We start from the raw sequence: 26080 nt of genomic DNA on the forward strand, positions 1-26080 counted from the left end.
AAATCACAGCAGCAATCAGGCTCTCGGGTGCCACAGTGCAAGCACCTGTGAGAGCAAAAGGGGCTGAATGAGAACAGAATGGGCAGCTGAGATTTATTCTCATAGATAGAAGCCACCTGAGGCTTTTCCCTGATGAGCCTCATCCTACAGCCACAGCCTGAAACACCTCCTTGGTGCTGACCTCCTTGGGCATGACCTGGCAGTGGTTTTGATGTGGAAAGGACACTTGATTCCTGGGCTGGGTGAAGCTGGAAGTAGTTTAGGAGCCCCAAGCGAGGCAGGGGTGGTTTCTTACTGATCTGACCTAGTGCCAGCACTCATATTCCACTGCATCTCTTTCTCTCCACCTGGTGGACTTGCTCACTGCATTTTCATTTCATGCTCTGCAGCATCTCCCCAGCGCTCTGGAGGAACAGCCCCACTTGGCTCTCACTGGTCCCTGTTGCCTCTGCCCAGTGCAGCAGTGCTGGGCACTGGGCTGGTCCCCAGTCGGTGACAAGGTCCTGCTCAGGTGGGACAAGGCAGCTCAGCAGCGATGGCATTTCAGGGCACGGCTTCCTGCTTCCCTGCAGGGACCTGCGCCATACACTGGCCTGGATGCTCCATGGCAAGGAAGTGCCTGCGGGTCGAGGACTGGGCATTCCCTCAGCTCCCAGCAGGAGCCACAGCCCTAAGGAGCTGTGGCATCGACAGAGCAGCTCTGGAGGCGGCAGGTTTGTGTCTGGGCTGGTCAGAGACCAGTGGGAATGTGGTGGCTCCCATGGGCTGGCCAGGCTGGGGCTGGTGCACAGGGTGTCCTGGAGCAGGGCTGTGGTGGCTGCTCCAGCACCCTGAGACTGGTGCTGTACCAGTGGAGCAAGGGGTGTCGCTTCCATCCTCTGGAGAGGGCCAGGGCATTGGTTTCATCACTGGCTTTTCAAAGGGTGTTTAAAGGTTCCGTTAGGGAAGGTTGTGCAGGGAACTGCAGATCAGTTCCTCAGAGACTTTGGTTCTGAGGTCACCAGGACAGTTCTGCAAATGCCTTCAGGAAACCTGACTTGTGTTCGCTCCAGCTCACTGCAGACTATCTCCCAGGCCTGTACAGATGGGGTGTACGCTGTTTGCAGTGGGGTTCCTCAGCAGAGTTTGCCCCACAGCCACACCAGACAGGTTTGGGTTGGGAGGGACTGTAAAGCTCATCTAGTTCCAACCCCTACCATGGGCAGGGATGCCTTCTGCTAGACCAGGTTGCTCCACGTCCCTCTTGTGTTGTGGGCCCCAAAGCCAAGAGTTTTCCTGCTGCTCTGGGGTAGGATGTCCTGGCAGTGTCTGACACTGCCCCAGCTCTCCTGCCCGTGCAGCCCTGGCTGCTGGGAAAGGGACAGAAGTGGGCAGGATGATTTGATTCAGCTCAAGTGTGTTGGACCCTGTGTGCTGATAGAGGGCTGTTTGCAGACTGTGCTGAGGGGATGTGGGGGGATGCTCTGACGGGCCGGGGGGACCCCTTGGGTCCCACGCCTTATGGGTTTGTGCGGGACCGGTGCAGTCGCTGCGTGCGCTACAGCAGGGAGTGCTGCTCCCTCCGCCCTCGCTGCCTTCATCTCCCTTTCGTCCCGTGGAGGAGATGCGGCTCCGGTACAGGCGCAGTCCCTGAGACTGAGACCGCTCCCGGTGCCGGTCCCGCACCGCGCTCGGGAGCCAGCAGGGGGCGCGGCAGGGCCGCACCGCAGCGGGGCCGAACCGCAGCGGGGGAGCCGCCGCCGCCTGCGCCCCGCCCGCGCCCTTCTCCCGCTCCCAAGTCTCCGCCGCCGCCTCCCGGTCCCCGCTCTCCCCACACCTTCCCCAGCACACACCGGCCTTTCCCCTTTCCCCTCTCCCCTCCCCGAACCTTTCCTCCTTTCCCCGCAGGTCCTTCCCCCTCCCCACCTCTTTTCTCCTCTCCCCCAAGAAAAATTTCCTTCCCTCCCCAGATCCCCCCCCTTTCCCTCCCCAATTCCTTCCCCCCCCCCCCCCCCATCCGCAGTCGCTCCCGCTGCCTGCGCGCTCCGCGGCGCTCACGCCCCCCCCCCGCCGCTCCTCCCTCTCTCCCGGTCCCCTCCCATCCCCGTCCCGCCTCCTGCAGCCGCTCGCTCCGCTCCGGCTGGGGCGCGCCCGGTGGCGGCGGGCGCAGGGAGGCGGCCCCGGCAGGAGCAGCGGCACCGGCAGCGGCACCGGCAGCACCATCGCCAGCGCCGGGCAGCGCCGCGGCGGGGCGGCGGCGGAGGATGGGCCGGCGGCGAGCGGCGGCGGTGGCCGGGCGGGTGGCGCAGCCCGTCCCCAGCGGCATGGAGCCCGGCGCCGGTGCAGAATGAAGGGTGCCTGGCGCCCCCCCCCGCAGACATGTCTGTGCCTTTACTCAAGATTGGAGTCGTCCTCAGCACCATGGCCATGATCACCAACTGGATGTCGCAGACGCTGCCCTCCCTCGTGGGGCTCAACACCACCAAACTCACGGCGGCCACGGGCGGCACCTTGGACCGCAGCACGGGAGTAAGTGCGGGGCGCGGCGGGGGGGCTGCCCGGAGCGTCCCTGCCTCCCGGAGCGTCCCTACCTCCCGGAGCGTCCCTGCCTCCCGGAGCATCCCTGCCTCCTGGAGCATCCCTGCCTCCCGGAGCATCCCTGTTTCCTGGAGCGGCTGCGCTCCGCCGCTCTATTCCTCGGGATCAAATCCCTCCTTGCCCCGGTGCCCCCCCGCACTCCCGGGATCTCCCAGCCGCCCCTCTCCAGACCCCGCAGGACCCCTCCGGCTGCAGAGAGCAGCGTCCCGGGGCGAGGCAGCGCCCCTCGGGGTGATGGGGAGCTGGGGTGCAGAGGGGGAGCTCCTCTTCTCGGGTTTAGCCGTCCCTAGCGCGGGGCTGGGGCGATCCGGAGCCTTCAGCCAAAGGGTTGCGAAGTTTCCTTCGTGGCCGCTTTGCAGCCGCCGGGCACAACGGGTGCGGGTCTCCCGGGTCCCCTCCGCGTCCCCGCCCGTCACCGGAGCCGGTCACAGCGTGGGAAAGGCAGCGGCGGGGTTTCGGTGTGTTCCGGTCGTGCCGTCTGTTCCCTGTCCCTGTGCTGCTGGAGCGCTGGTGCCGTGCCTGGTCTCGGCACTTTGGGAACGGCTGAGGAAACAATCCTTGTGTCTCCCTTAGCAGGGAAAAACGGGCACCTTCCGCCTCCAGGCTGCATGCTTGTGCCTCCTGAAAGAGCGGAGGAATTACAGCTCTGCTGTGTCAGGTGTTTCAGGTAGCGGTTCTGCTGGTTGTGAATGAACCGGGGTTTGGTTTTTTTCCATGTTACCAGGGATTATGAGACCCATTTATTATGGTTTTTCCTTTGCGGTTGTTTTAGCTGGAAAATCAAATTCTCTGCCTGCGTCGCTGTCTCTCTTAGTGCACATCTGACAACATGGGTGTTTCATTGCTAGATGGTCTTTTAGGTCCCTTCCAGCCCTGACCATTGTGTTATTTGCAAGGTGATTTGTAATATATGGAAATAGCAGAAGGAGCTTTTCCCCTGCTGGTTGGCAGCACGGTGGTACCCCCACGGTGATCGGAGGTTGAATTGTGGTTAAAGAACGTGTTTTGCCAAGCACTGTGAGACCAAAGGAGAGTGAAGACCAGCACAGGGAGCACTAAGGGAGCTGGGGAACGTGTTCAGGGCTGGGCTCCCCGACTGCATCATGTCCTGACCGCAGAGCATTCGCAGGGATGTGGTTGTCTGGTGACCGTCCCCATCCCAGGAGGGTCTGCCAGAGGAGGGGGAAACGTAACTCCTGGTGTCCATTTACTGAGGAGAGCTGATTGTCCTGCTGCTGGATCCAGGAGAGCTCTGCAGCAGCTCATTGATCCCTGCTCAGCCCGGACACTGCTGGATCCTCCCTGGTAGCTCAGGCACATCCTTTCCACAGTGTCAAGGAGAAGTCAAGTGCTTTGTACCAGCAACCAGGCAGCAGTTCCCCATCCTGATGTGCTCAGTGCCCTTCAGGACACTACAGCCCTCGCTGCTTTGTGGTTTCTCTCATGTCCACGCTTCTTCCCCTGCGTTGCCTCCTTGCTCCAGCTCCTGCTCTCCTTTCATTTGTCCCCAATCCATATTTTTGCATTACAAGTGAATTTTGCCAGCTGGGCCCTCGGAGGAGCCTCCCTCCACACCCAGCACAGCTCCGGGGTCAGCCACATCCCCTCTGCTTCCTCCACTCAGCCCCCCTTCACCTCCTGCACCCCTGCCAGGCCTCCCCCCATTAACTTCACCATCTTTCCCTGTGTCCATTAGGTGCTGCCTACCAACCCAGAGGAAAGCTGGCAGGTCTACAGCTCTGCCCAGGATAGCGAGGGACGGTGTATATGCACAGTGGTGGCACCTCAACAGACGATGTGCTCGCGCGATGCCAGGACAAAGCAGCTGAGACAACTATTAGAAAAGGTAATGGTTGAGCCCTTCTGGGAAAGGTGGATGGATGGGGTGATGCTGGGGGTAAAAACCTGAGGGAGTTGGGCTGAGCCTTGCTTTCCAGGGAAGATGGAGCGCTGGATCCCGCGCCATGTGTGTAGTGGGGAATCATCAGCTGCAGTTGGGAGGATGAATCTCTAAGTGTTTCTGAGGCACAGAGGCAAAGGGAGCGTGGCCTAAAGTCAAGTGAAAGCTGCTGAGATCAAAGCCACAATATTGAACCGTATCGCTTAAAGAAAGCTATAATTTACTCATTTCCCCCCATTATGTTAACACCAGCAGTTTCAGAGGCTCAGCTTCAACAGGATGAGAGAAGCTCGAATTAAAACCCCAAAGCCCATGCATTCCTGGCCAAGCTGATATTAAAAAGGTCGAATAAAACAGTACAAGCTGTCACCATCAAACAGCACAGAAATGACAGTTAGTGGGGTTCTCCCTGATGCTGACATCCACTTGATTAGTTTTTAATGGTCTGCTGTCCAGAGAGATCAAAGAATCTCATTAAGGAAACGTTCCCAATAACAAGAAATTTTCCAGATAATGGATTTCGTTGCAGAAATGCTGTTTCATGTGAAATGCTCTTCTCTTTAAAATATAAGTGGCCTCCTGTGCTGGATATTTAATCATCCCTCATGCCCTAACGCTATGTTGGCATGTGCTGTGCATGACAAAGCCATCTTTATCCTCCTGCTTTTGGGAAGTTGCTGTATTAGTCACTCAGAACAATATTAAACCTACCCTTAACTGGTTTTCCTGCGCGATGAGGACAATAAAGGCAGGCAGGAAGCATTTAGCCCTAAATGACTTCTTTGGTATGTCAGAGGCTTCTAAAAATAATCCCACTCCCAGCTTTTCTTTCTCTAAGCAATAGCAGCAGCCGGTCCGGTCCAGCAGCACATTTAAGAGGCAGCGCGTGTTGTATTAGCGGCTGACACGGGCATCTGAGAGCCCTTGCATTCCCAGAACCACTCGTATGCATTAAACGAGCAAGGTTTGACCCAATGACCTCAGCTAATGGGTCTGTGAGACCTGGGATAACATCAGCTCCCATGTGGAGGGCGTAAGTGCTCCGGGATTTTTCCCTTCTGCAGCTCTCTGCCTGCCAATGAATAAAGTGAGGGAGGAGCAGTATATTCCAAGGCATGTGTTCCGGGGGTATGGTACCTGCTTGCTAATCTGTCTGCATCTCACTCCTACGCTAACCTATATGAAAACCCCAAAATAAAGCCTAGGCTCTTAGTGCCAGACATCTGATCTTGATGGAGGCTGAAATGATAATCCCTGTAGGAAAATGCAACTGCAGAGAAGAGCTTCCAGCTTCCCAGGAAGGATTTCAGACCTGAAAACTCCTTCCCTCCTCTGACATCTTAACTCTAGCTTTGAGGTGGGAAAACTCGCATCTCCTGATTCCCCTCCTCCAGCAGATGAAGGAGCAGAATGTGTCAGAGAGGTAACTGGGTTTGATTTCCAAAGGAGAGACCTGTGGAAATAATAAGGCGTTGTGTGTCTGTGTGTATCTGTGCATACACAGACCAATTACAGTATCTTCAGTGCAGCCCTCTGCACAGAGGCTTCAGCCACTGAATGTACTTTGAGGCTCAGCACTGCTAAGACCCCATCTAACCTCAACACTTGGGCACAGGGACATGCATAGAACCTGCAGCTCCTGCTGCTTGCAAGTGAATCCTGGGCACCCCGTTGGGTTAAAGAGCAGGCGTTGAGCGAGGTGAGGTGAGCCAGGTCCGCTCACCACTCACAACCTGTGTTCTGACACCGAGGAGCCTGAGCTCATCTTTGGCTGGAGTGCACGGAGCCCTTCCACCCTGGCATGTGCCAGGTGCTGAGTCCAGATCCTGGCCTGCATCCAAACCAAGGCATCATCCAAATCCTGTTCATAAACAGATTATGTTTTACCTTCAAACAGATTTTCATACAATTCTGGGGGCTCTGCTGTCTGGGAGGACTTCCTCCTCTGATGGTTAACCCAGTTCTGGTTTCCTGCCAATTCTTGTTCTTTGCCAGCACTGATTTCCAGATTAAACAGTTCTTTTTGTTCCTTTGGTATTAACTCCGAGGTGTGCACAGGGAGGACAACAACATCTCTTCTTAGCCTTCACTTTGCTTTCTACAGAGCTTGTAAGAGGAACTTTCCATGTTCTGGTCCATCGGCTGAGCCCATCTCTGCTAATCCTTCACATAGACCATGAAAACTCCTTCAAGATGCTTTGTGCTATTGCTCCACCAGTTTGGCCAGCTACTCAAAGCTAAAGATTGATCCCAATTCAAACCGCAAAGATGGGCTTAGAACAGCCCTTTCTGAGCTGGCATGAAAGGCTGATCCACAGGGAAGCTTGAGCAGGGTTTAAACCGTGGCTTTGACAATATAAACCTCACTAGGATCATCAGGCCAGTAGTGCCCCTCTGTTAGGCTGGTTTAATCCTGAAACAACTCAGTGACAAACAACATGAGCAGAACAGTGCTGGAAGCTTCATTTGTATTGGTTTTCTGTTTCAAATGCTAAAATTACCTCTTTTCCCTGAGACAATCACAGGTATCTCTTTCACATTAGCCTGATGGAAAATGAGGTTTCATTTGCGTGTGTGCTCCACCAACAGAGGCAAGAAAGCGTTTTAGCTGATGTTTGAGGATAGCAGTTAATGGCTGAAGCTGAGGGAATCTGAGAGCCCGTATCACTGGGTCTCAGCTCGTTAGAGCACTTTGTACGTGTAAGTTTAAGCTCCAACAGCCTTACTGAGATCTAATAACGTGCCAAAGTACTTTGCTGGATCGAGAGCAGAATGTCTAATGAAGGAAAACAAGTAGATCTTCAGCTGATGAAGCCCATGTTGCTGTCAGGGATCAGGAATGGTGGAGACCGACCGTGTGTAAGTCTGGCCAGGGTCCTGCCTGGTTGAAAATAATATGGGCAACAAAGAGTGAGAGTCTGGAATTGGAAAACACACCCGAAATAGCACAGCAGCCTATTTTAGGTGCCTCTGTTTGGAGACATGTGAGGATGCTGTTTTCCTCTACCGTCAGGGGAGGCTGACTCCTGCAGAGGTGATTCAGAGCAGAAACCTGAGTGAGATACTCTGATTCATTTCCTAGTGGAGTCTGTCTCTGCCTCCTCACCATCCGTGAGGCAGTGGAAGGAGCCCCCCCCCTGGCCTGGCTTAGCCCCTGTGGGGTCAGATACCAGAAACCCTCTTTGCTGCTTCCTTGCAATTTGCCCTTTAATTGGGGTTAGGCATTAGTGGAATAAATGAGATCAATCTTGTATAATCCCTGTGAGTCATTCCTATTCCATCGGACCAGTTCTGCTGTGTAGACGCAGCTTGGCTAACAGCAGGATAGGCTGGATCACCGGAATACAAGTGTCTGCAGACAAGTCACGCTTGTGTAAAACTTCCCTTCTCCTGCTCCAGGGTGGAGAGAGGTCTTCAAGCTCCTCCCCATCCAGCCCAGGTAACTCAGCACCCAGCCGTGTCTGCTCAGAGCTCATCTACCCCAGGGCTGAGCGCTTTTCCTGTTCAAACCAAGAGGGTCTTGTTCTGCTCTTCCCTGCTCCTCACACCTCCCTGAGCAGGCCCTTGGTGGTAGGCAGGATGGGTGCTGGTTCATCTCTGAGTGATGTGTTTGGACTTAGAGGCTGCAAATAGCTTCACCTTTGCTCAGGAGGACTGTTAGAGCCCCGGAGCAGTTGTTCAGAATGTTTCCTCACTGTTGGCCTCTGCAGTAGGGGTTGTCCATTCATTTTTAATAGCTCCCTGTACTAGTTTGCTTGTCGTTGTGCGTGAGCAATGGGCATTTTGATCGCTTCAGAGCTGCAGACACCAAAGTTGGCATTTGACCTGTGCTGGTTTCAGCAAGTAGCCCCCGAGACCTGGCTGCGTGCGCGTGTCCTGCCGTCCCCTTGCTCTGTCACTTGAGGTAAGTCACAGCAGCCCAGTGGGATTTGCTGGAGGAAATACTGCACTTGCACTGTTCTTTCCCCATCCCAGCCTGCCTGCACTTGGCTTTGGCGAGGCTGGAGACAGGAGCGGATGCGGACACTATGGGAAGTGTCTCAGCGCAGATCCGCAGGGATGGTGCTGGCTCACGTTTGGGTTTTGCTCAGACACCCACAGATGAAGAGACTCGAACCAGGGTGCCTTTAACGTGAGGCCCTGATGCAGCTGCATGCTGGGGTGCCTGATTCATTTCAAACAGACGTCATCCCTACGGGTGCCTGCAGTCATGTTCCTGTGGGTAACGTGACAGCGATCGTGGGTTGAACCCTGTGATGTACAAACCATGGTACAAGCACAGCCATCCCTGACGTAAACACCTTAAATTACACTACTGTCTAATGCTAGGAGGTGCTCAGGTGCCTGCCTATGTCAGAGCTGCTTTTACCTCTCTTAGGCTGAAAAATGAGAGAAGGGAATATCTTAATAAATGGGATGGCAGCCAGGCTCCAGAATCAGGTCAGCCCAGCTATGGTTTCCCTCCCTTCCTTACACCTTCAGCTCTCTTTCTCACGATGAGCCCAGCCAACCCTCTTGCATCATTCCTTCGGCAGGGCCAGATGGGCGCTGCAGGGATGCGGCGTCGCTCAGCTAGGAAAGATGCCGACACGGCAGCACCACCCGGGTGGGCAGGCTCCAGTGGGACCACCCGGAGCAGGAGCTCCTGCAGTGCTTCCCAGCTCTGGGATGCCCTCACCTGCAGCTGGGTTTGTTTGGCAGATGCTGTATATATAAGCAGTAGGGCTGTTTGGCTAATGAAGTGTTAGTAGCTGGGAGTAAAGTTTGCACTTAGGCAATCAGTGTCACTTACATGCATGAAGAATGGTAATGTGCACCTCAGCAGAAGTGTTCCTTGTAGTCAGGTGCGCTTCTGCTCAGCTGAGGGCCTCTCCTCACTTGATGGTGAGGCCATCATGAGGGATGCGTTCTAGCCTTGACTATAACCCATGTCTGCACGTGTGATTGTTATTCTCTGAAGTATGGCAGGATAGACATTTATGAACCCAGTTTGCTCATGTTTAGAGCATGGGTCATATTAATTGACTGGTAAATAATGCAGAGGTGCATGACTCTTTAGTTTGATGGCTGTGTAGGAAAAGGGTTCAGCATTGGTATGTGATGGGACTGCCTCGCTGTGGGGGAAGCACCTAACCGAGTCCCTTCTCATTTGGCAGGTGCAAAACATGTCCCAGTCGATAGAGGTGTTGGACAGGCGGACTCAAAGAGACCTACAGTACGTGGAGAAGATGGAAAACCAGATGAGGGGACTGGAATCAAAATTCAAGCAAGTGGAAGAAAGCCACAAGCAGCACCTGGCAAGGCAGTTTAAGGTATGTCTGCTTTCAAACTGCTACCCAAGCTGTCCCAGGGATTTAGTGGGTGCACACGGGACTGTGGCCCCATCAGCTCACGTGGCTGTTGGTCTGGTTGTACACAGTGCTGGCTATCATCACCCATCCAGCTCCCCCCATCCGAAGCACAGCCAGATCCAGGCTGCAGCATCACATCCTCCATCATCTGCAGTACATTCTTCTATAGGGTGAAAGCCTGCATTTGTACATTCCAGACCTACAAGCCACCTGGGTGCCCAATCAGCAGTGTAGGATCTCCCTGCAGTGGGGGTCTGCAGGGAGACCCCGGGGTGGTGGAGGTCAGAGTGAGGTGCGTTCGCCTCTATAGCTAGAGAGCCCTTCTCCATGCCATGTCCAGGACCCATTCCTTGGGAAGAGCCAGGACCTGGGGTTCCTTTTCCATTTCTGACAAACCTCAATGGGCTGTCACTGAATCACCTCCCTCCAAGGAGCGGTTGTAGCAGTGGGGCAACTGATCAAAATATCAACCCCAAAAGTGCCACTGTTGTAGCTGCCCATCTCAAGGGTGTGCAAACAGCAAGTTTGAAGTCATGGTGTTGGCAGCAGAGCCAGCACCTTCTGATGGGATCTGTGTGTTTTGTCCTTGCATCCTACAAATGAGAAGGTATCAGTGAAGCTACCACTGGGGACAGTGGTGAAACTTCCAAGAAACTGATTGGGAACAAATGAAATTGCCCAAAAGAGGCAATATTTGAAATAATAAATCTCAGTAATGCTTTGGGTTAAGAGACTTGAAAACCCCAAATGAAGAAGATTTCTAATAAAATTTGGGGATGTTTTTGCTCAGGCGCCCGCTGATCCTCACCCTGGTTTGCAGGCGCTTCCCCAGCAGCTGGGGTTTTAAAGCAGATCGGGGCTTTTTTAGTTGAAATGAAAAATTCAGTTCAATACTGAAATACCGAGAGTACATCATCAAAAACTGCGGAAAAGGTTCTTAGAACTTTTCACCAACTCCACCTCCTCCACTCCCCATCTCCGGTTATCACAGGACCCTAAATATAGCTCCGCAGTCTGGATGGAAAGACCAGCTTTCCAATTTAAGCATGAGTTCCTTTCTATTTTTTTACTTGTTCATTTTCTTCCCCCTCCATCCCCATGAGTTAAATCCTCCCCGCTGCCAGCCAGGGAGCTTGCACCAGCAAATGCAAGTCCATAAGAAAGTAAATATATTCCCCAAGTGGAAAGCACAGGAGGAAAAGCCTCATGACTTAGAGAGGAGGGGATGGGAAGGAAGGCCAGAGATGAGGCTGAGGAGCAATCTGTGGTCCCATCCTGCCCCAGCTGCTTCAGCAGACAGGGACATGTCCCAGCCCTGCCCGCTGGGAGCTTGGCCACTGTGTGCAGTAGTTTGAGCAGCACCAGGTATGCTGTGTGTATCTAACAGGCTTCATTAAGGGTAGGTGCATGCATATTTATGGCTACTCATTAGCTGCTGGAGCAAAGCGTCCTCAACAAAATGCTGTGTAGCGTGCCTTGAAATGAGGCCTTCATTGCATTCAAAAAGATATATAAAACCCCTCCATTTCTGCAGAGTAAATTCGATCACGGCTTTGATTTTGATGTTCCTCATAGCATGCCGAAAACCAGTCAGGGCTTTTTGTCTAATTTGCTGCCAAAGCACCATTTGAAATAACAGCCACAGCATTTTGTTTCTGCTAATGCCAGCATTAAACTGTGAGTTGTTTGGAGCTCTTGTGTTGTTTTTCTCTCTCTCTAGTCCGTAAGAGTATGTGTCTATGAATGGCTATCTATATAAGGCAGGTTAGCGAGCTAGATCCTCAACAGTATTTCATTTTCTTGCTTACAGGGCTAACTTAAAAGCAAGTTTTTTCAATGCTGCAGTGACTGAAGAAGCAGTTCACTCCCATGTACCCATGAAAAGAGGGCCACAGAGCATTTTGCACCATGCATTGATTTTTTTGATTATTTTCCAAATTAGCACCATATCTCACTAAGGAACCTTGAACCACCCAACCGAGATCTTCCTTTGCATGCAATTGTAGATGCATTTCATGAATAGTTTGAAACCCTTGTCAATGCATATATATCTATTATTTTCTTTTATTTTTTGGAAAGAAAAAAACCGACAAAAAAACAACTCTTTGTGTATGTGATCTGAAGCATGTAACCCTAAGATGTTGCATTCTAAAAATGACAAATAAAGGCCTTTCCCAAATATTTTGGTGTTCTGCAGCCTGTTTAATACGTTCTTTCCAATACATCATTTGGACCAAACTAATAATTAAACTAGTTTAAATGCTAATGATTGTGGGATATGAACATTTGCACTCACGTAGGAAGCGACCAGGTCAAGGCAGAGGGTTGCAGATTTTTGCACGCATAGCACTGAACCAAGCTTATTTTAACCTTGCAGGCAATAAAAGCGAAAATGGAGGAACTTAGGCCTTTGATACCAGTGTTGGAAGAGTACAAAGCCGATGCAAAATTGGTATTGCAGTTTAAAGAGGAGGTCCAGAATCTGACGTCAGTTCTAAACGAACTCCAGGAAGAGATTGGCGCCTATGACTACGAAGAGCTTCAGAACAGAGTGTCAAATCTTGAAGAAAGGCTTCGTGCATGCATGCAAAAATTAGGTAGGCTCAGAACAACATGGTGGCACTGGCTGAACACCATCGGTGTTAACCCACGCATCCCGTCTGGAGGCAGAGATGCTAGACTGGACATCTCCTTGGGCCTGGCTGGAAGGGATGAGCTCGTGCAGCCAGGTTTGATCCTGAACATCCTTATGCCATCAGTAACATCCATCCCGGGAGTAGTCCTGCTGAGGATTACTCGCAGGAGCGATGCTGCTCATGGTGTAAGTGCTTCAGGATCAGGCCCTGGGCTGGGCATGTGGCGTTTTGCAGCGTTTGCATAAGCGGGCAGTGAGATGCGGTCCATGCGCTTATGCAAAGCAAACACATGCACCCGCGTGGCTTGTGCATCGATGCCCCATCTTGTTGCAAACTGGACCTGGCACATCAGAGGTCTCATGCACCACATTAAGCAGTGTGTGTTTGTGTGTGTGTGTGTGTGTGTGTGTGTGCAGGCTGTGACTCGGTTTCCCTTCTCCCTTTTGCATCTTGCAAATCCCCATTGAGAAGAGCATGGCGTAGTGGAGCAGGATGGAAATCCTCCCCACCCTACCATCAGGCCAAGTCACCAGCGATGCTAAAACATGAGAGATTCAGCTGTAATCTCAGTTAGAGAGTATTAATTGGCTGAAGCCTGTTGGGTCTGTTCCATAGCTCATCCCAATGTCCCACCCCAAACAGAAGTGGAGAATGGGAGGTGGGTGCTGCCTCCTGCAGCTGCAGAAGCCTCCCCGCTGGTCAGTGGCCCAGCTCTGACTTGATTTGATTTCTCCTCCCGTTATTGACTTTCTTGTTACACGGTTTAGATAATCTAAACACATGAACTGCCCTCACTCTGTGCTGGTAGCACATATGAAATTACACTCTCGGGTAACTTCATGGAAGATCAGATCTCTCCTGAGCACTTTGTATCCTTGTCAAGGTAATGCTTTGTTTCTCTCTCGTCTCTGCTGCTGGGATTGCTTTTGCTTGTTTCTAGATGCCTCCCGTGTGTTTCCATCTGATGTGGTCCTTATAAGCTGCCTCTCACTTGGAATCTGGGAGAGGGAAATGATGGTCCTGGGGAAGGCAACAGGGTTGGGGGGTGCCAGGGAAGTCCTGACCTTGTCCTCCACCCACTCAAATTTCACCCTGAAGTCTTACTGGGGACAGAAATGATGGAGGTTGTAATGACGTGGTGCTTTCTGTGTTAGCAGTACCTAATACCTGGAGCTTTATCATGTGGGGGCTGCACAGGCATGTCAGGAATGACAGTCCTGCAGTGGGTAGGGTCAGGGAGGATGGAGACCATGGCCAGGAGTGCCTGGTTGACCAGCGGAACCCCCATCAGCCCCACAGCCTTGCAAACAGCTTTTCTCATTCCTCCCCTGCTGAAGGCAGAGGTGGGTGTGATGGGAGGAGAGGTGCCCACTCCTTGGGCACCATCTGCTGCTGCATCTGTATCCTTCAGCCCATCACTTGGAGATGAGGAGGAGCTGTGGGTGATGGGGAGAGGGAGCAGCAGCAGGAGCAGGGGGTTCAGTCTGAGCTCTGCAAGTACCTTCCCAGGGGTAGTTCTTTAAATGAACCACCCTGGACCCCACAGCCCCTCTCCAGCAGCCTCGGTGCTGCTGCCCAGCCTGGGCTGATTGCAGCAGAGCCAGGGGAGCTGTGATGATCCCCCTGCAGACGCTGGGCAGACTGTAGGAAACAGCTCCCAGACCATTTAGGACTCCAAAGCCTTCTGCTGCGGGGCATGTCCTGCCTCATTGCCTCCTCTCATCCTCCACTCAGGGCAGGAGCCCAGGGGACTGATGGGGAGCTCTTGCAGGCAACTTCCTTTTAGAAACTTTTGGGAGGGTTTGGAGTCTTTTTGAGGCTATATTGGGCTTTTTGGCCCAATAGAGGCCCAATAGATGGTTTGGAGTTTGGAGTCTATTGGGCTTTTTGGCCATGACCCTTCGTTCTCTTCCTCTCTCTGTGACCATGGGGTCTGGGCAGTGTTTCCCCCCTGGGGCACTGCAGCACCCCTGGGTGGTGGTGGAGATGGATGCTGAGTCTCACAAGGGTTCACCTGGGAGGTTGATTTATTTGGTTACTAGACAGCAAACAGCACAGATTGAATTTCCAGTGTTGTTTATGGCTCCGGAGTGTAAACCAGTGCAAATGGTGGTTAATTGAGTTAAACTGGGACAACAACCTCACAGACTCTTGGCTGCTGCATGATGAGGCTGTTTGCTGGGGATTGCTGTTTGCTGCAAATTACCTGCTCAGAGAGGTTCACTGGTGTTTCAAGAGGAACGTTTTAGCTTAGATTTGCTCTGCATGGGCAGCAACGCTGCTCACCTGATGTGTGTTCACCTTCTAGAGCTCGGGGTACAGCTTGAAGTGCCCAGAACAGGATCAGGGACCTGCTGCAGTAAGGATGGGGTGAGGGAAAAGGATGTGTTCCCACCTGGTTCGCCTCTCCCCACCCTTTGGGAAGCAGCAGGGCTCAACAGTGCAGCAGCACCTTCCTTAGACGGTCCTATTTTGCATTTTGGGCTTCCTAAGCATTATTGATGGATCAATAGTGAAAATGTCTCCTGACCCTGACGTGTGTGAATGGGATAAAGGCATGTTCAATCTGTTATTCTGTTTACACTCTTAAAGATCACTATTTATACAGGGATTTTAGTGTTTCCATTAGTGTTCTGTGGAGGAGCAAGGAGGTTGTCACTCTTTGGCTCAAGGGGGAATTCAACCTGATAGCAGGAGCTTTCCCTGACTCCCACGGATGATCCCAGCCCACGGCCCTGGTGCAAGGATAGGACCAGGACTGGTAATGGGGGGATCCAAGCTCAGGTTCATGGGAAGCCCCAGCAGGGAGGGTGCTTGGCTGCAGCAGCAGCAGCCTGAGCAGAGCCACGGAGTCCAGAAGGAGATGGTGCTGGTGTCGGTGGCTGCGTTGGTGGATAGATTGCTGCTGAGCTGCTCAGCACTGCTTGTGGGCTGGATGTGAGGAGGAACGTGGAGCGGAGGTGTTGGTATCCTGGAGGATGGAGCGCTTGTTTTCAGTGGCTGGAGCAGAGCGGGTCTTCTGCTGATGGAAAATTCCCAGTGTGGCTGAGGAAGGGGCTGTGGCTGCAGAGTGCTGGGCTGGTGGGGAGGGTCGCTTGGGAAGAGGCTGGTTTGTGCTGCTCTCCAGGAGCAGGGACATGCAGGCCCTCATGGGCCACAGGTCCAGGGAACTGGAATGAGAACAGGTCCTCCATGTGTGCCCCAGAAGCTCAGGCTTTCCCTGTATCCTGGACTCGTGAATGAGCACCAGGTCATGCTGTCCCAGTCAGAGGCCTTAAAGGATCCGTTTTAGACTTCCCCCCTGGCATCCGAGTGCCTGTGGTAGGTTTACACCAAGAAAGGGAACACCTTGCCCTGTGTAAGAGCATTGCTGAAGGGCTGCTGTGAATGTGCCTCCAGCCAAACACGTCTGAGCTGCAGCCTCCCCATTGCAGGCACCAGCTCACCCTCAGCAGCGCCTGCTGCTGCTTTTTAACATTCTGGGTTTAAATCAATGAGCTTTTATCCAACGTTTTTTCTCCAGGGAAATAGAAGAGAAGAGATAAAGTACCAGCAACGCAGGGCTGCGATAACGGCAGGCAGCGCTGGGCTATCTGTGATTAGAGGAAGGCTGGTCCTCTGCTAGGGGAATTTGCAAGACATTAAGCATTTATTATGATAACCCCTTGCATCCCTTTGTCAGTACCTTGCTCTCCTTTGGAGCTGGGAGGTTTTGAATGCACGAAGCAGGAGGATAAGCTCCCAAATGTCATGTCTCAGTGGGATCTCCAATGGGATCTGTCTTTATCTGCCTGGTGTCTGAAGGCTGTGGGAAGACTGGTGGTCCCCATGGCCATGTTGTGCTGGTGTATAGCAAGAATAGCTTCATCTATTTTATGCCTCAGGCTAAGGTGATCCCTTTGGCCACAGCTCAGAGCTGAGGGAGGCGGATGTGTCCCATGGCTGTGATCGGGAGTATAAAGGGTCAAATGAGAACAGGCTAAGGAGAAAGGCAGCAAAGAGATATTGTGGACTGTGTGTACTGGAAGCATTCCAGGCCAGGCTGGCTGGGGCTTTGAGCAACCTGATCAGATTGAAGGTGTCCCTGCTCATTGCAGGGGTTGGAACTGGATGACCTTTAATGGTCCCTCCTAACCCAAACCGTTCTATGGCTCACGTTGGTGATTTAGAGCAGAATGACCTTGTCCTGAGCTGGCGGAGCTCTGCCCCTGTCTCAGCAGCACCTCCAGGGGCTCCCACCCACAGCCCCAGCCCTGGGTACCCGCACTGAACCCCAGGGCCGTGTGTGCTGCCGTGCCATGGCACAGCTCACCCTGCACCCAGCACCCGGAGCAGCCACCCCATCCCACCACCCCTTCCCCTGCCCCAGCCTGCCAGAGCCTTCTCCTTCAGAGAGAAGGCAGGAGACAGGAGGAGGGTGGGGAATTGGTTCGTGTCTCCGAAGTGAGGAGGCACGGCAGGGAAGGGAGAAGGTGAATGGCAGAGGCTGGTAAATGATGTTTGCAGGGATGAGTTTTATTGCACATCATTTCCCACCTTTTCTTTTTCTCTCCTTCCCATAACCCGTACCAGATGTGCTTTTCCAGCATGGCTGGAATGGGCACGTCTGTCTCTATGTCAGCTGCACCCACTCTGATATAGCAGAATCGAGCAGAGCATTCAGCTAATTTCCCTACCTGGCTTCTCGACCCTGACTAACACCTTTCATAGAGTCATTGAATCGTCTGCTGCCTGTGACGTTAGCAGCAGGGCTGCTTCAGGAAGGCTCCTTCTTGGGGCTGGGTGATAAGGACAGTTGGTTCTTGAGAGGCATGAAACAAACAAAAGCATCCCACAGTTGCTCTTGGCCTAATTACCCCTAATTAATAGACCCAGAGCTGCCCATCAGTGGGGCAGAGCGGTGTGGTGTGAGTGATGGCCAGCTCTGGTGCCCCTCATCGGGGCTTCGAGGCTGCTGGCAAAGACCCCCTGCCAAAGGAGCCGTGTGGTCTGATGTGGTGCTCACCAGCCTTGCACTCTTTTTCAGCTTGTGGCAAGCTGACGGGAATAAGTGATCCCATCACAATTAAAACCTCGGGGTCCAGGTTCGGATCGTGGATGACAGACCCTCTCGCTCCCGAGGGAGAGAACAAGGTAAGACCGTGACAGCTTCATCTTTGTGTTCCACCTCCAGGGATGTGGCTGAGGTCACTGAAAACTCATTCCATCCCAGCACCAAAGCCCAGGTTGTGCCCTGTGAAACCTGTGGAAGGTTCTGGTCCATCTCATAGGGCTCTGCTGGCCTCCTCTGCAGCAGGATGGGGCTGAGGATCCCACAGGGAGGATGAGAGTGAGGATGGGGCTGCACAGCCCCGTGCAATGGTCCCTTCCCAGATAAAACTCACTGCAGTGATGAGTGTGCATGGTCTCAGAAGTGTTCAAGGCCAGGTTGGACAGAGCCTTGGGTGAGATGGTTTAGTGTGAGCTGTCCCTGCCCACGGCAGGGGGGCTGGAACTTAATGATCTTACGGTCCTTTCCAACCCTAACTGTTCTATGATTCTAAGTGTCACCACGAGGTCTGTGCCCCCTATGGCAAGGAGAAATCCAGTGCTGGGTTTCTCATCTGGGTTTGGCAGCCAAGAGGGAGCCAGGGTTTAGCAGAGGGACCTGGTCCCTGCTGCTCTTCTGCTGCCAGCACCTCCTGTAATATACCTGGCTGCATTTGTCCTCCATCCTCCCCCTTCATTGTTGTGAGGAATTAACTGACTGCAGCCAGAGAGAGATTTGTTTTGCTTTGTTTGGGTCTTTTTTTTTCATTCAGACCATTCAGTTTTGATCCCAAGGAGGTAGGAGGCCAATAACTGGCTGAAAATCAATCCAGGCTTCCCATGACTGATGGAATGGAAAATATCTCAGAGTGTTTGCTGAGGGTTTGCAGGCAGCAAAACAAAACAGAAACCTCAGAGCTTGGCTGCATGGTAATTCCCTCCTGCATGCAGCATCCTCCATCAAAAGATGAAGGCACCAGCAAGGGCTGTATCAGGGCACCTATTTTGAGAGCTCTGCCCTGTGATCAGTTTTCTGTAGCTAAGAGAGGACAAGGGATGTTCTGCATGAGGGATGCTCTGGAGAAGCCACCCCATTTGCCCATGGGTGCACAGCAATGAAGCAGCAGTGACGAAGTGTCGGGCTCTTTCTCTGAACCAGCAGCAAACTGGTTGGCACTGGTTCCCAATATGACACACCCATATTTTACAGTCATTAAACCAATAAGATCCTGATCCAAAGTGTGATGGGAAGGCTTAACCACATCATATATTGTTCAAGAGTGGGGACAGGCTTGTCCCCTTCACGCTGTGCGTGCTGCATCCCTCGTCACTAATGTGATTTATACATCCATGAAGGGAGAGTCAGGCCTGTTGCAGCTGAAGCTGGTTGAGCAAATGCTAAAGATCTTCCATCTTCAGAGTCTTCTGTCTCAAAGCACTATTTTTAATAGGGTTTTTTATACTTGTGCCTTTTTCTGTGGGGTATTTTTGTCCTGAGAGTGGACAGGCAGTTTGCTCAGAACTGGAGCTCAGGCTTCACAAGCATCTGTGTGTATGTAACAGATAAATGTACTGGGAATTTTATTAGAAACACAATGAAGGGAACTTCACTGGCTGCCCGGCAGAGTGGGAAGCTGGGCATGAGGGGAGGTGGGCAGGGTATCGTATCCATCGTACGTCACCAAGCCCCAGGAGGTGGTTGATGGTTCATAGATTAATCTGTTCCTGCCATGAGATCATTGAACACAAGTGGGGGAATGGTGATCCTGCAGGAGCACGGCAGAGGGTGGATGCTGAGTGCTGGGATTGACGGCTATTGGCAGGAGGAGGTTGCTCATTGCCAGCTCATGTGATGAGATGCTGCTATCCATCAATCCCTGCTCCTGCAAAGCTGTTGGGCCCTGCCACCTTGCAGCCCCAGCATTCTGACATGGGGTTCTGCTCTTGCCTCTCTAAAAGCCGAGCACAATGCACTGGCATGTGTAATTCTTTTAATTCCAGGTAATGGGATGGGAGCAGCAGAGAGACAATCCGTTTTCTTGGGGGTTTTATGTTATTCCCCAAGCTGGTTCAGTTGAAGGTGAGGAACTCCCCAGCACCACATCCTGGAGCAGGAGCTCTCCCAGCTGTGGGCTTTGGAACACATGGGTTTGCAATGGAGGTGTGAGGATCAGAGCCCTTTGCCATGCGTTCCTTCCCCCCTGCAGTGTTTCCAGGGGGGTAACCATGGAGGGCCCAAGTTCCCTACAAAGCTTTTGCAGACCCCACTTGGCCTTTCAAACACAGCAGCCAGAAGTCTTTACATGCGTGTAAATGTCTCCTAATGCCTCTCCTAAGGGACCCTGGAGACAGCCACACTGCACAGACAACACTGTTGGCTTTTGCAATGGGTTTATTTGCAGAAGAAGTTTGGGCTACAGCAGTACCCAAATCTGCATCCTTTAAGGCTTCCCTCTTGCTGCTTCATTTACCTTTTCTCCTGCCTAACCAGCTTTTAGGGAAAGCAGCTGTCTTTATCTGTAGGCAGTAACTGCATATAGAACGTCACTCACTGAATGGATATTCTTGATACTAACTGCACAGCTTGGCCATTTGCCTCGGAATTGGTTTCATATGACAAAAGCTTTTTCTTTCAGGAGTCTAGACAGCGTCCCTAGTGAACTGGCACTTAAATGATGATCTAAAACCTCTCCCCCATCTCCTGATAGCAGGATTTTGATGGCTTTGTCTCTCATAGAGGCCTTGGTTTGAGTTTTTGAAGCAGAAGTGTATGATTTCTAAACCAATATGGACTTTGCCTGAATTTTCTTGACAATGAGCAATTACATCCACAGCTTCTGCATACCACATTAATGGAGTTCTGCACAGCAGCTGGGATGATTTACTGGGTGCTGCCACAATGGGGCTTGCAGGAAGCAGGAGCAGCATCAACATAATGTGCTGGGTCTAGCCAAAGATGCTAATTGCCCTCTGAAGGATGGTGCCAGTCACGCAGCAGGTCCCAGCTCTGATGTTATGGGGGGATACCAGGTTACCCCCGTGGAAGCTTTGCTGTTCTGTTGATTTATTGGCTAATTTGGGGTTCCAAGAATTGGGTTTATTTCTGGGTGAAGGTGGCAGGCGCTGGACAAAGCCTTTTCCAGTGGGTTGGATGCCTTGCTCTGGGTTTTGCTCCCCACTCGGTTCTCAGGTGATGTGCAAAGGGCTCAAGTGGGTCTCTGCTGTTTTCTAACCCCTTGTGTTTCTGCTGCTCGCCCAGGTCTGGTACATGGACAGCTACCACAACAACCGCTTTGTCCGTGAATATAAATCCATGGCAGATTTCATGAATACTGACAATTTTACCTCCCACCGTCTCCCTCACCCATGGTCAGGCACCGGTCAAGTGGTCTACAATGGCTCCATCTATTTCAATAAATACCAAAGCCACATAATTATCAGGTTTGACTTGAAAACAGAGACCATTCTCAAGACACGCAGCCTGGATTATGCCGGCTACAACAACATGTACCACTATGCCTGGGGTGGCCACTCGGACATTGACCTCATGGTTGATGAGAACGGGCTGTGGGCCGTCTACGCCACCAACCAGAACGCGGGCAACATCGTCATCAGCAAGCTGGACCCCAACACCCTGCAGAGCCTCCAGACCTGGAACACCAGCTACCCGAAACGCAGCGCCGGGGAGGCCTTCATCATCTGCGGCACGCTCTACGTCACCAACGGCTACTCGGGAGGTACCAAGGTGCACTACGCCTACCAGACCAACGCCTCCACCTACGAGTACATTGACATCCCCTTCCAAAACAAGTACTCACACATTTCCATGTTGGACTACAACCCCAAGGATCGGGCCCTCTATGCCTGGAACAACGGGCACCAAATACTTTACAATGTCACCCTCTTCCACGTCATCAGGTCTGATGAGTTGTAGTCCATCCTTCTTTAGAAACTGATTTAGAAAAGGAAACAAAAAGGAAAGAAAAGGGAGAAATGAATTTGAAAGGAAATACCAATGTCAAGAAAACACTCTTTAAATAAGTAAACATATAAACAGCTGCCAAAATTAAGACCAACATCACGGAGGATTATTCAGCATAAACCCGACAGATCAGCATTACCTCTGCATTTCTAGAAGTCTGGCCCTGTGTTATAGACTCACGAATAACCATGTACTTGCAGCTGGAACTGCACTTAAAGAACCACTTCAGTCTGGGTTTTGTTTTGTTTCTGTTCCGATAGCAAACCTATAGTACATACTAAAGTAAGGCAATGACTGTTGAAGGTTTATCCTTGGGAGGCTCGCTCTCTTCTGTGTGTGGGTTGCATGGACATTCCCCCGACGTCCCGGTCAGCTGTGATGGATGTGTGATTTGTATCTCGAAGCAGAAGAAGCTGACCCGTGAGGAGCGCTCGCTGTCTGAACAAGACCTATCACAGGTTAGTTTTCTTCGCCTTCCATTGCAGCTACTGTCTCTCAACTGTGTTCTTGTCACTTAGATTAACTGTGCTGAGACCCGAAGTAGCTCATGGATCTGTGTCTTAGTAACTATTAAACACGATGGTTTAAGTATGTATTATGAACAAGTTGTTGTACCCATATTGTTTGAACTTATGTATTCAGCAAATATATTGTATAATGTATGTCTGTTATTTACCAGAGGTGGCAAAACTTTGTATGTCCAGTTTATGCAATGAATGTTGTAAATGCAATGATGTAGTTTGGATTAATAAATGATGGTTTTGTTTCTAAAAAGAAAAAAAAAGATCAGTGTTCACCCTTATACACAGATAACCAATTTCATGTTGATAATTACAGGAATATTCTCTTACTGTTATACTATCTACATAGCATTATGGTGGTTGGAAATGGCTTCTGTGGGAATCCTGTGGCAGCAGGTTCCCATGGGAAGCCCTGGTTATGGAAATGTGAAGGTCATTAATTTTTTTTTAAGAGGAAAACTTTGTACTATCCACAGTTACCTAAGGAACAATAAAAATACTAGGAGACTTCCCTGCTTTGATCATTGTCTTCTCTGGACCAAGAGGGGTAACAGGGATTAGTGCGGGGGTTTGGGGTAACGGTGAAGCAGTCATCCTGACTTCCGTTACACCTTGAATTGAGTATTCATGGAATCACACAATGGTTGGGTTGGAAGGGACTTGAAGGATCGTCTCATTCCAACCCCCTTGATGGGCAGCCGCTGCCAGGAGGGGCCGGCAGCGAGGAGCTGGGGCTGGGAGGATGCAGGGTTTGGCTCTGCTCTGCAGGGCTCCTGCAGCGGGATTGCCTCACGGATGCTCCTTCAAGGAGAGAAGATTCTTGTGCTGCTGCTGCTGCCTGCTGATGTGGGCAGTGGCTGCTGGCATTGCTCTGCTCAGCCTCTTCCCTTTGTGAGTGGGGTCTGGGGGTGACAGCGGTTGGCATCAGGGCTACAACAGGAGGAAACGGTGGTGTCTGTCATGTTCATTAGGGTTGGAGACACGGAGCCTTGGACTGCCAGGTGCCATCGGGTTGTTTTCCTGCTCAGAGGCTCAGGGTGCTGCTCACCTGAATTTGCTGTACTTTCATGTGAGCAAAAACCTCCCTTTATTTAATGCAGCTAGCACAGCGATGCTTGTTCTGATGAGCAACTGGTACTGCTGGGGCCTGAGCACTCAACACAACCACTCCTCTCATTTCTGCCAAAGCAGGGGCCTCACAGCATTGCAGGATGCTGCAGTACAGCAGCACACACCTTGAAATGATCCTATCTATAGTTTTCCACAGCTGGATTAAACCACAATCAATGAATGACCCTCCATATGCAGATGTTTGAGCCAGTTGCACAGGTTTAAGATGCTGCCCTGTGTCAGCACTACTACTCCTCTTCCTGAAATGTTGGCTGTATCCAGAATGGGGACAGCTCTCTGAGGACCTGTTTCTGTGCTACACATCGTGTTTCCAAAGCTCTGGACTGCCAGGTTTGTGGAGATTTTCAATATATAGCCGTGCTTTTCCCTCCAAGAAGCTAAAAAAGGGGGATAGAGACCCATGGTGTAATTGGCAGCAGTATTGATCTTCAATGCACAAGAGAAATCTGTTAAGCCAAAAAGCTGCAAGGCCCCTGCAGTCATTTCTATTTAATTAATGTGTTTCTTCAGTGCCAACTCATTTAAGGAGAGCACGCTGGGTTTATCAGATGTAAAGCTGGATCCAGCTACTGCTGCAGTTTATGGGGCAGGCGCTGATGCCTACAGTAGGGCTGGGCTTTGCAGGCAACTGGAAGTGCCCAGCACCTCAAGCACACCGGGGTGATGCTCACACAGTCTTGCTGGAGTTCTGAACCAGCACTGGTGTCAGGTACCACACACTGAAGTGTTTCTTGGTGTAGATTATTGTCCCTATCCATGGAGCTGTGCTGATCACTCTGAGCACCAGACGGTTCCTCTCTAAGACCTCTCTAGGTGTTCATGAGGATGGGCCCAGCTCACGTGTCTGGTTTTGGGGAGATGTTTCACATAGACACGGCAGAGCATCACCTGAATGCACCGCCAGCCCAGCCAGGCACACTGCTACCGAAGCACTCCCTGTGCCAAATTACCCAAAGTCAGCTTTGTCATTAGGCAAGATTTGAGGACAAAAGAACACGTTTGCTTCAAAACATTGATCTGCAAAAATAAATTGAATTGCAGGAAGGCAAAATAATGCTGTTTGCTTTAGGGCACTGCTACGTTTAGATTCTCATTTTCCTAGTGCAATTCATTTAAGACAAGACTCAACAGCACAAAACGTCCTTGAACACAACAAAGACAGAGAAGCTTTTCTGTAACATGGCCCCAAAGTTAATGAGATGAGAAAAGCACTTTAAGGGGTGTACCTTGCTCCTGTTTGCCTGTAGTGCAATGTTCTATAAATGGATGCCATATGGTCATATACTTAATGGTATGTATTACTTTTCAAGTGGATGAGCCATTCAAAGACAAGCACATCCCAGAGGATTGCTTTCTGTAGCCTGTGATTTACCTATTTGGTGCACGAGGCCAATTTAGCCGTGGGAGTCAGCGAGTTACTTCAGAGAAGCATCTGACCACACTTTTGTATGTGTGTTTATGTGTTGTTAATATTTTACAAGGGATTAATTTGAAAGCACTGCAGTAGATGTTTGTGAGCTTTCTGGTTTGATGCAGGAGCCAGGTTCTGCTCCCAGCCCCGTTATCCATGCTGAGTCCCAGCTCCATAGCTAAGCTGTTGTGGAAGAAAATTAACTCTATCCCAGCTGAAACCACCACCGTTTGCAAGTGGAGAGATTCGATTTGCTGTTCCTTATCCCTTGAGTCAGATGAACCAATGCTCTCCAGCTGGTTCACGCCTGCCTTGGGATGAGCGGGGTATCAGCTGGGGTATGTTCTCATTCTTGCAGTTCACCAAACCATGGTCCTTTTCTATCCTTTGCTCTGATACAGCCCCATTCCCTGTGGCCCTTGTGCCCACCCAGAGGACCCCTTCCCATGTTTTGGCCATGGTGGGACATGGATACAGCATGGCTGTGCATGGTGTCAGCTCAGACCATGGGCAAAGCAGCTCCCAGCGCCTCATCAGTGTGGTGCTTGGTCCTTCTCCAGCCCATGCCTATCAATGTGTGTGACTGGGGCTCACGTACAGCAACTGAAGCTCATCTTTCCCCTACCGATGGCAAAGCCCATGGGAGCAGCAGTGGGCTGTGAAATGCAACCACAGTGCTTACACAGACTGTCCTGTTGAATTAAATGAAGCTTAGCACCTGGCCCAAAAGCCAGGCAGCAATCCTGGCTGTTGCTTAGCATCATCACACCGAGAGCTAAAAATGTTCCTTTCTTCCATTGCTGTTCCTCCTGTGACCTTCATTAGCTCTGCACGCACCGAATGCAGAGCCCATATGGAGACAGTTATCATGAAAAAATGAATCCTGGCCCCTTAATTAGCTCCTCATTATCTGAGAGCTCCATATTGGAGCATTAAACCACGGCAAAGCAATTGGTTGAGTTTCCAATTAAAACTTTTTAGAATTGTTGAGCCTTTTAATACTTTGTGTTGACAAATCGCCTTGGACCTGCCCCAAAACACACGTTTCCTTCACTGGGGAGGGTCGGCTGGGGAGCCGGCAGTTACTCATGTGCAATCCCTGGGTTTAATAAAGTCATAAACCATGTCAATGAAGCTGCTCTTTTTACACCTGATACAATAGAGATGCCTCTGAATGAGTGCAGAAGGGAAAGAGTCATTAAGAGGGCAATTACACGCTGATTTCCTAATAACTCTGCTTTTACAGCACTGTAAAAACAAATGTACACATCTCTCTTTGTATTAATTTATGCTGGATGTGCTCCTACCCGATGATGGTAGGTGCTGAGCCCCTCTGTTTCCTCAGGGGTGAATAAGGAGCTTGCAAGGCTCAGCTCCTCCCAACAGCGCGCTGCAGGATTAGGCCTGTCATGAATAAATAAAAGCCAGATGGGCATGGATTATATCCACTGTGCTGTGCAAGCTGTTAGCTGGAGGAATGCAGCTCCCAGGTATGGGCACAGAAGAAAAATGGGTCTCTCCTATGAAGCACAGAGCCATACAA

The 26080-nt window shown here is 51.4% G+C and overlaps 1 protein-coding gene across 2 annotated transcripts in view; it reads left to right on the top strand.

The window, feature by feature from the left end:
* OLFM1 (olfactomedin 1) overlaps positions 1-22506 on the top strand; it is a 29709-nt gene extending 7203 nt beyond the window's left edge. The window contains exons 1-6 of one of the 2 annotated variants that reach the window (XM_061352392.1): positions 2066-2508; positions 4274-4423; positions 9634-9789; positions 12206-12425; positions 17491-17597; positions 20752-22506. In XM_061352392.1, coding sequence (XP_061208376.1) covers positions 2359-2508; positions 4274-4423; positions 9634-9789; positions 12206-12425; positions 17491-17597; positions 20752-21426 — 1458 coding nt within the window. In that variant the 5' untranslated portion in view covers positions 2066-2358 and the 3' untranslated portion in view covers positions 21427-22506. Of the gene's footprint in view, positions 1-2065; positions 2509-4273; positions 4424-9633; positions 9790-12205; positions 12426-17490; positions 17598-20751 lie in introns of those variants that run through there. The other variant, XM_061352393.1, reaches the window with a different exon arrangement.
* The last annotated feature ends 3574 nt before the right edge of the window (positions 22507-26080 follow it).

This window comes from Neopsephotus bourkii, unplaced genomic scaffold (genome assembly GCF_033783945.1).
Source record: "Neopsephotus bourkii isolate Nb327-2 ecotype Australia unplaced genomic scaffold, CSIRO-AGI_Nbou_v1 NB_659, whole genome shotgun sequence".
Taxonomy (NCBI): Eukaryota; Metazoa; Chordata; class Aves; order Psittaciformes; family Psittacidae; genus Neopsephotus; species Neopsephotus bourkii.